The sequence below is a fragment of the Terrapene carolina genome, unplaced genomic scaffold (assembly GCF_002925995.2).
Source record: "Terrapene carolina triunguis isolate 2854851 unplaced genomic scaffold, T_m_triunguis-2.0 Scaffold193, whole genome shotgun sequence".
Taxonomy (NCBI): Eukaryota; Metazoa; Chordata; order Testudines; family Emydidae; genus Terrapene; species Terrapene triunguis.
In genome coordinates this window covers 4,198,293-4,207,728 of record NW_020664544.1, presented here as the reverse complement: position 1 = coordinate 4,207,728, position 9,436 = coordinate 4,198,293, and the positions used below count along the sequence as shown (strand labels likewise).

At 47.8% G+C, this 9,436-nt stretch overlaps 1 protein-coding gene across 2 annotated transcripts; it reads left to right on the top strand.

The window, feature by feature from the left end:
• Positions 1 to 292: 292 nt before the first annotated feature.
• CISD3 (CDGSH iron sulfur domain 3) lies at positions 293 to 9,191 on the top strand. Of its 2 annotated transcripts, none has more exons than XM_024215280.3 (3): positions 293 to 383; positions 3,415 to 3,543; positions 6,414 to 9,191. In XM_024215280.3, the coding sequence occupies exons 1-3, from the start codon at positions 345 to 347 to the stop codon at positions 6,591 to 6,593; spliced, it is 348 nt and encodes a 115-aa protein (XP_024071048.2). In that variant the 5' UTR covers positions 293 to 344; the 3' UTR covers positions 6,594 to 9,191. The 2 variants fall into 2 exon arrangements, with proteins under 2 accessions (XP_024071048.2, XP_024071047.2); XM_024215279.3 differs by having other exon boundaries at positions 293 to 419.
• Positions 9,192 to 9,436: the final 245 nt, after the last annotated feature.

Sequence of the window (9,436 nt, the reverse complement as noted above, 5' to 3'; positions counted from 1 at the left end):
TGCATTGCATTGCATTGCACTACACACGACATTGCATTGCAACGGGCTGGCTGTGCTGTATTGCATTGCATTGCATTGCATTGCACACGACATTGCATTGCAACGGGCTGGCTGTGCTGTATTGCATTGCATTGCACTACACACGACATTGCCTTGCAACGGGCTGGCTGCATTATAGGGCCGGGACGCCCGCCGTGCACAAAGGTGGAACCCTTCTGCCGCTCGCCCAGCTCCCCGGCTGCAAACCGGCCCGGCATTGCCTGCGCCTTCCGGCGGGGCGGAGCTGGGCTGCGGAGCAGCAGGAGCCGGGAAGGTGACCCGGCTGCGCGCCCCGCTTAGCCAGCATGTCAGCGCTGCAGAGACCGGCTGCTCTTGTGACACGGGTGAGCGGAGCCTGCGCTAGGGCGGCGGGCTGCTGGGTAAGCGCACGGGGCAGAGGCCAGGGCAGGGCTGCTGGTGGATCTTCAGGGGGGTGGGAAAAGAGGGAACCCCCCTCAATTAGCCCCCTAACTCCCCTCCTTTTCCTGTTTTTCCAGGGGGTTCCCCATGTGCCAGAGGGTTGGGCTCTAGCCTAGACTGAAAAGTGTGTGCGTCATCCTGGCAAAACAACCCCCCCTTGCCTGCCCTTCACCCATCATTAGGGATTATTTGATTCATGAGGTTTACTAGGCTAGGGCCTAGGGACACCCCCTGAGACCCACCATGGTACCGTGCAGACCTCAAACTTAGGTCGGCCTCCCTGGGTCGTTCAGGGGTGTGAATTGTTCACACCCAAGGCCTGGGCTCCGTGGTTGACGTAAGTCGCCCCGGCCTTGGCCTATCTGTGCGTGCGTCTGGGCTCAGATTTCTTTCCGGCCAGCCCGAGTGCCCTGTTACGGCGATGCAGTAAAAAAAAACCACCTCCCCGAACGGCGCGGTCAACCTACTGAGGTCAAGGCAGACCCAGTGTAAACACTGCATAACCTGTGTCACCCCTAGCAGTCCTCCAGCAGCTGTCTAGGGTGACCAGACAGCAAATATGAAAAATCAGGACAGTGTTATAGGAGCCTATATAAGAAAAAAAACCCAAAATCGGGACTGTCCCTATAAAATCGGGACATCTGGTCACCGTACAGCTGTTCCACAATGCCCCGTTCCCTGAGACAGCAAGAGGCGTAGTTAAGACAGCCGAAGCCCAGGGTAGTCACCGCTGGTGGACAGAAGAATTCTTCCATCGACCCAGGGGATGGATTTACTACAGGGATAGTAAATAGCTGTAGCAAGTAGCGGCAGTGCTTGAGTGTAGACGTACCCTCAGGGTACATCTATGCTGTGAGTTGGGGGTGTGATTCCTGAGGAGACCCTCCCTGCTTGTGAAGCAGCTAGTGGGCTAAAAATGGTGTGGCTAGCGGCCTCTCCCACCACTCGCTCCGTTGCAGCTACACTCTTGTTTGTCATGCACTAGCGCCATCCAAGCTAGCATGAGGACGTCGAGCTGGGGATTTATGCATCCAATCCAGCTCGAAGCATAGACATATCTTACATGAAAAAGCTAGAGAAAGGGCTGGAGCGCGCTTTACCATGGGGATGGAGGGGGGAAATTCATTGTGTTTTGCTCGCCTGTCAAAACAAAAACATATCCCCTTTCCCCTACAACAGCACTGTCCTAGAGCAAATGGAGGAATAAACTATTGGCTGAGACCCATATCGAAACTGATGATAAACTTCTTGTAATAGAATAACTAGCTCTTTTTATCTGTCTTGCTCAAAGCACTTGACAAAGGAGGTCTCAGTGTCATTATCCCCATTTTACAGATGGGGAAACTGAGGCACGGGGAGGGGAAATGGCTTGCCTAAGATCATATGGCAGAGCCAAGAATAGAACCCCAATCTCCTATCCACCAGGTCATACTGCTCTGAAGGGAGACCAGTGTTTCTCTAGGGGTGGGGTTTTCATAAGCCCCAAAGGCCTTGATCTTGCAAACACTGATGCCCATGCAATGACTTAAGAGCACAAGACTGATTCACTTTCAGCAGGATTTGTGCTGCAAAGGTATTTGGAGTTGAAAAATCTCTGCCTATGATATATAACATGTATGTATGTGGTCGTCTGGTGTTTATTGTATGTGGTATGTATGTATGGTATAGACTGCTTTGGTGTTTGTTGTAGGTATTATTCCTTTATATTTAAAACACCAACAATACATCACTTTAAAAAGCTACCTCTACAAAAAATCGGATAACCCTCAACCGCCCAATTCCTTGATTTAGTTATTCTTTAAATCCAATGATTTTTGAATGCATAGCAACACCGAGGATCTGATCCCTCTGCCACCCTGGCTTGCGTAGTCCTTTGCACCGGTGTCGAGTGGGTATACAATGCTAGCCGAGCAGGGCGGTGGGGAAATCAAGCTGTGCAATGAGAGTCCGGTTCTTTGGGGAGCTGGTGGCGGGCTTATAAATTCAGTGATTATTTCTGTGACTAGAGGCCCCCACAAAGGTCAAGGGCCCATTGTGCTGGGCGCTGCCCAGACACACAGGGAGAGACAGTCCCTGCCTCAAAGAGGTTCCAGTTGAAATAGACTAGACGCAGCAGGGATGGGAGGGAAAGCGGCACAGAAAGGCAGAGCTGAGACTAACCCAGCTCTCCTGAGCTTTAGGCTGGACCGGTCTGTTGTCTGGCTGGTGAGAGATCAAAATTTAAAGAAGAGACAAGATTAAGTTGAGAGGACTCAAAAGTGCTTCTCTGCTGAGGCAAATATGATCTCTTAATCCAGCCTGGAGTGTGTTTTCCTCCTCTCGCAGCCCTGCTGCTTGTTTTCTGGCTCTGCACGTGGTGGGAAAAGGAGTTTATTACTTTCGAGAAGCTCAGGCTAATAAACCCCTTTCCCAAGCCGTTAGCGCTTCAGGCATCATAAAACTGCTAATGTCACTGGCAGTAAAATATGTATATTTTAAATCTGCGGGATGTCTTGACATAAGAAAACATTTTGCTATGGCATCTCCCACCGATAACAGAAAAAACCCTGTTAATCTCTCTCTATGGGAACATATTCACACTAATATTACAGTAGCCTCAGCTGCGACTGGGGCCTCGGGGTGCTAGGTGCTGTACAGACACAGCGCAAGAGACATTCCCTGCCCCAAAGAACTTATAGTCTGTAATAGACAAGACAAAGGGTAGGAAGGGAAACAAGCACAGAAGAGCCAGAAGTAGAACCCGGCTCTCCTGATTCCCATTCCAGTGCCCTAGGCAGTAGACTGGCTACCCCCTGTTGTTATGCTCCTGGTTTAGATTTTTAGTTTCACCCAGTCCTCAGGTGTTACGCACAATGAGATCTTATAAAAAACAAAGATTCCCCGGCTGAGTTTAACCGAATAGGACAGATCCTTTACAGCAGATCTCTGTCCCTGACCGTACCTCCTCCTCCACAGGTAAGGAGTTCTTCAGGTACCTCTTCGTCCCCTTCCCGGCCGGCAATTGCAGCCAAACACCCATACCAAGTGGATTTGAAGGCAGGAAAGCGTTACGCGTGGTGTGCCTGTGGCCACAGCAAGAAACAGGTAACTTCCCAAATCATTGTGGTTTCTCCTTCATGTCCGCACTCCCCGAGCTTCTTAGCAATTCACCCAGCTCAGAAGCATTTTTCATTGGCCTACATGACCTCCTTCAGCATTCATGCAAAACTCTGAAGACTATGGGACTTCCATATACCCGTTTCACCTAGTCCAAGGTCTTGCTTCCAACATCAGCTGCTTCAGAGGAAGGAACAAGAAATACCTCCCCCCAGTGGACATGTTTGGGATAACCTAGTTGTCACCCTAGCTCTTATCAGTTCTAATTGCCTTGTGCCATGAAGCTTAACATGATTATATTAAAATATATGTTTTAAATTATCTTTAAGTAACTGTCCCATGGTTGAAGCTGGTGGTAGCTAAAGACAAGGTGTTCTCAGGATCGGGCCCATGCCTCTGCAAGGCGCTTCTAAGGGAAATATTTTGAAGCCTAAAGTGTGGCCCCATTTTAGCATGAGTTCCCCCCAGCTGTGAGCGATGACGTGCCGAGGCACTGAGCCATCTGGCTAGATACTCGCCTTTCTCTGCCCTTTGAAAGCCGGGGTCTGTAGGAAACCCGGGTCTGTTTGCTGCTCTGATTTGGAGATTGCGGAGGTCCCAAATTCCAAGTGCATCCAGACACTGCACTGAAAGGCAACGAGTGAAATACTTGATAATTAGTTAGGGAGAGGCAGCTTCACTCCCACTGCTGGCCATACTGGGTCAAACCAATGGTCATCTAGCCCAGTATCCTGTCTCTAGCAGTCACTGGTGCCAGACGGTTCAGAGAGAGTGAACAGAACGGAGCAATCTCGAGTGAGCCATCCCCTGGCGTCCAGCCCCAGCTTCTGGCATTTGGAGGTTTAGGGACACCCAGAGCATGGGGTTGCATCCCTGATCATCTTGTCTAATAGCCCTTGATGGACCTGTCCTCCATGAACTCATCTAATTATTTTTTGAACCCAGTTATACTTTTGGCCGTTACAACATCCCCTGGCCACAAGTTCCACCGGTTGACTGTGCGTTGTGTGAAGAAGTACTTCCTTTTGTTGCTTTTTAACCTGCTACCTGTTAATTTCATCTGGGGCCCCCAGCTCTTGTGTTATTTGGAGAGCTAAACAACACTTCCCTAGTCACTTTCCCCACCCCAGTCATGATTTTACAGACCTCTCTCATATCCCCCCTTAGTTGTCTCTTTTCTAAACCGAACAGTCCCAGGCTTATTAATCTCTCCTCATACGGAAGCTGTTCCATCCCCCTCCTCATTTTTGTTGTCCTTCTCTGCACCTTTTCCAATTCCAATATCTCTTTTTTTGAGATGAGGCGACCAGAACTGTACGCTGCATTCAAGATGGGGATGTACCATGGATTTATATAGTGACATTATGATATTTTCTGTTTTATTCTCTATCCCTTTCCTAATGGTTCCCAACATTCTGTTCGCTTTTTTGACTGCTGCTGCACATGAGCAGATGTTTTCAGGGAACGATCCACCATGACTCCAAGATCTTTCTTGAGTGGTAAAACAGCTAATTTAGATCCCACCATTGTGTGTGTGTGTGTAGTTGGGATTATTTTTTTCCAATGCGCATTACTTTGCTTGGGACAGTTCTTATTATTTATGTGATATTAGCCTCTAATGGCCCCAGTCATGATCATTGTGTGTTTATACCATGCAACCCTTCTCATCAAGTGAAGTAAGTTAAAATCTAGAGAGTAATAAATGCATTTAAGTTTATTCTCTTCTGATCCCCTCTGCCTGTGAATGCTCATGTTGCTGTTTACAAGCAGACAGCAACCATAAATGGGAGTCACCTCTCAGCTATCCCATTCTCCCTCTGGACATTACATTTCCTAATAGGAACATCTCCCTGTCCACCTGTGTCAGTTGGTATCTCCCGCTTGGAGAAATACCTGCTTTGTAGGGGGATTGAAGAGGTTTCTGCTATAGGGTTTCCGTTAAATCCTGGAATAATGGAAGAGTCAATCAGGTTTATTATTATGCGGAAGGCCTGATTTGGCAGATAACTGGAGTATGGAGCCTAAATACTTTATTGATCAGGTGTATTACGGTAGCACCAAGAAGCCCCAGTCATGGTGTTAGGTGCTGTACAAACACAGAACATAAAGACAGTCCCTACCCCAAAGAGCTGACAGTCTGTCTGAGACAAGAGGGGTTGAAAGAAAGGTCAGGTTTCACCCATTTGTAACGTTCTGTCAGGCCGTGGGGAAAATGCCTCCCGTTTAGTGATCCTCCCTCGTACAAACTAGGAGCCAGTGCAAAATCCAGCAGGTGAAATTAACGTCATGACGTGTTGTGAGCTGCAGTGTCACCGATCGTCTGGCTCTCTGTATACTGAGGGGGGCCTAAAACATTGACGCTTCCTCGGTTATCTTTTGGTGATCTCTGCTGGTGTGGGGGAAGGAAAGCATAGGAGAAAATGCAGAGGCCAGTATTGATTCCCCTCTTGCTTGGAAATGCAAACAGATCTTTACCCGATATGGGGCAGACTGGATCTCCGGCTCCTCCTAAGAGGAAGGATGGACCAGTGGTTTGGGCACTTATCTGAGATGCAGGAGACCTGCCTTCAATTCTTTTCCCTGCCCCAGATTTCCTGTGTGGCCATGGGCATGTCACTTAGTCGCTCTGTGCCTCAGTTTCCCCATCTGTGCTCTGCCCTCCAGGGGCTGGAAGAGAAATACATTAAAGGTTATGAGGTGCTCAGGTAGAATGGTGATGGGAGGCTGATTAAATACCTGAGCTAGATGGAGCTAATCCAGCTCCGTGAAACGGTCTCTCCTTCCCAGCAGCCCTGCCACACCCCTCGTTGCACAGTGGCGCCAAGTAAAACCACTGCTTTGTTTCTTTTGCTCTACAGCCTTTCTGTGATGGATCCCATAAAACAGCGGCCCCAGATCTCTCTCCCCTGAGGTTCCAGCTGGAGGAGGCCAAGAGCGCCTGGCTGTGTGGGTGCAAACACACCAAATCCCCTCCTTACTGTGATGGCACCCACAAGGAGGAGTTCATTCAGAAAGCAGAGGTCCCTGGGCAGCCTTGATGGGGGGCTTCCTATCCTGACACAAGTGGGGGGCCCTTGCAGCCTGTTTCGAGGGGTGGGGGGGCTGTAGGAATGGGAAGATGTTCAGGCTTTCAATGTTCTCTGGTGTATTGGATCAAGCTGTCCGAACAGCTCCAGGTTCCGTTCCTCTTTCCCTGTAAATGAAGTTCTGTACAGACCAGGCCAGTCAAACACAGGGGCACTGGGCTGGTGGCTTCATCCAGCTGCCAAGAAGGATCAAATAAAAGCAACAAGGCCTTTTTCACGTTGCTGGCACAAAGAGAAAGATGGGTTTGGTCTGCATTGTTGCAGCTCCATGTTATAAAATAACTCCCAGCGTTACAAAAACAGAGCCGACTGGGTGGGTAATACATAGATTCTCTGCAAAGAAACTTCCAGCCCATGGGAGCAAATGGGATCCTAATGCACAGAGGTTGTAGGAGGAAAACTGCGTATCATGATCTATCACCAGTTCCTCTGGACTGTCCCCGCAGCCTTTGTAAACCATAAAAAAATGAGGAACTCTGTTGGCTTCAGATTAGCGAGCCTGCTGCTCAGATCAGCCCAGCTGTTCCCGTTTGCCTTGTCCCCAGCCTGATTGTAGCGGGATCCTGTTTCTTTGATGACTTGGTTTTCAGTTGAGGCTGGAGATTTCCCACCACCCTCCCACCCCGACCCCAATTGAATTATTCCTCGTTGAGCTGGCACTTGGTGTCTCATGGAAGTAAAGTGAAGCACGTACCCAAGTGGTTGCAGGATCAGGGCCCAATTGTTTAAGTTAAAGGTGGCCTGCAAAGGGAAAAAATAGGCTTGTGTGGTTTTTCTTCTTTATGATAGATAAAAAGAACCAGAAGAATTGGGAGGTTTGGGCTTGGAAAGGATGGATTTTTTTTCCTTCTCTGCTTGCCTCTTTCCTCGGGGATGTCAAGTTTTGTGTAGTTCTCTGTTTCTGGTGGCAGATTCCCTGGAGGACTCAAAGATGCGGATTGGGAATTTTCTCAGCCCTCCAACAGAAGGGGTATCAAAGCCTTTCAAAGAGATTTTATTTGTGAACTCCTTTTCCCTCAAAACTTCGAAACCACCGTTTTAAGCAGTTGGACTGAAAACCGTCAGGACTTCCCTTCTGAATGAAACGATGTGTCACTTCCTTGCTATCCGCCATAAACCTCCAAGTTCAAGTTTTCCATAGACTCTCCCAGGAAAGACAAGATCTGAATTTTTAAGGCCTTGTCTACACACACCCAAGTTGTATCAGTTTAACTATATGGGTGGATCCATTTATACTGGTATAAAGATGCTTATACTGGTATAACTATTTCCCATATGGGAAGGGGAATAAGTTATACGTGTGAAAGGCACTTTTGTATACCAGTGTAACTGCTAGAGATTGTATTGGTATAACTATATTGGTTAAAAAAAAACATACCCTTCAGTGTACCTAGTTATACAGGTATAAAATCTGTGTGTAGCCAAGGCCTTAATATATACAAAACAAGCAGAAGAAAAAGTAACAAAAAAGCAACTTTTCAGGCCTTCTTAACTCATAATCAGGAAGCAAAAAAACCACATTTATTTTTCTTTACAGGTCATTTTTTAACAGTCAAATTGCTCTTTGTTCTCACAAGGGGTTTCTTACAAGGCAGCTGTTTTTGAACACGATGGGGAGAGCTGTAACTGACACACCTCCACTTTTTTGTTGACCTCTGTTTAGGCACGACGGGTAAAAATTTTCAAAAATGCCTACGTCGCTGGAATTCAATGGGACTTAGGCGCAGATCCTCAGAGATATTTAGGCACCTACCTCCCATTGAAATCAGTGGGAGTTAGGCATTTAAACGCCTTTGGAGAATCTGACCTTATTGCTGATCTACACAGAAAGTTGTACCAGTTTGATTTAAACTAGCACCGTTTTGTCTGTGGAACAAAACTGGTTTATGTTGCTTTAGCTTGTGCATCCTAAGAGGTGAGGAGAGTGTCCACACACCAGATTGCATCAGTTTAATTAGAGCGGTATACAAGTTAAACCGGTGCTGCTTGTGTGTGTGGGCCCAAGGGCTAAGTCACTGAGGCGCTTTTAAACCTTTAACCCCGCAAGCCTGGTTCTCTGCTACACCGTCATTTACATCTGTGCAAAACAAGGGATCCGAGTGACATGGTTGGAAACCGGATCAGAATGGCCGTGTTTTACACTGGTTTTAGACTTGTGTGAATGATGGTATAAATCGCCAGGGCCATGGAAAATTAGACCCTTCTTAATTAGCCAAACATTCAGAATAGAAGATGGGCGCGGTACATCTGAATGGCCTTTTTCTATCAGGCCCTATGAGTCGGCTTATCTGGAAACCAGAGGAGGTTATTTCTGCCAATGTACAAGGGCAATTGCTCCTGTAACAGACTGCCATTATGGGGGAGTTCTTTGCACAAACCCCAGAGACTTCCAGATGCTGCCATAATAATAAACCAAACCCGGTTGTCACGCAGAGACGCAACTTGTTCTTGTACCATAGCGTCCGCTCTAACTCAGGTGGTCGGGGCTTCAAGAGATTGCAAGGGACCCCTGTTTCTCTTGAATGGTTGTTTTGATTATGAAACGGTTAATAAAATATTAACATCCAGCTAGATGGCTCTGCGTCTTTCATTTAAAAAAAAATTCCCAGCCCCTGTGGATTTCCCCTCCCAGCCCTACTCCAGTGAGGTCTGGTTGGGGGAAGGGAGAAGCCTGCTTTTAAAGTTAGCAATGCAAAGAGGGTTTGGAAAAGTTATCTTCCCTCGGGGGCTGTGAATTACACCAGAGGAAGGGAACACCTGTGCTTGTCTGTGGATCAGTTTTTCCAACTTGCCTC

What these genes read in the sequence shown, in the direction of transcription:
- CISD3 (XM_024215279.3), top strand. Translation starts at nt 345, where the DNA reads ATGTCAGCGCTGCAGAGACCGGCTGCTCTTGTGACACGGGTGAGCGGA. An exon ending in CTAGGGCGGCGGGCTGCTGG is followed by an intron (nt 420 to 3,414) that starts GTAAGCGCACGG and finishes CCTCCTCCACAG; the next exon opens with GTAAGGAGTTCTTCAGGTAC. An exon ending in GTGGCCACAGCAAGAAACAG is followed by an intron (nt 3,544 to 6,413) that starts GTAACTTCCCAA and finishes TTTGCTCTACAG; the next exon opens with CCTTTCTGTGATGGATCCCA.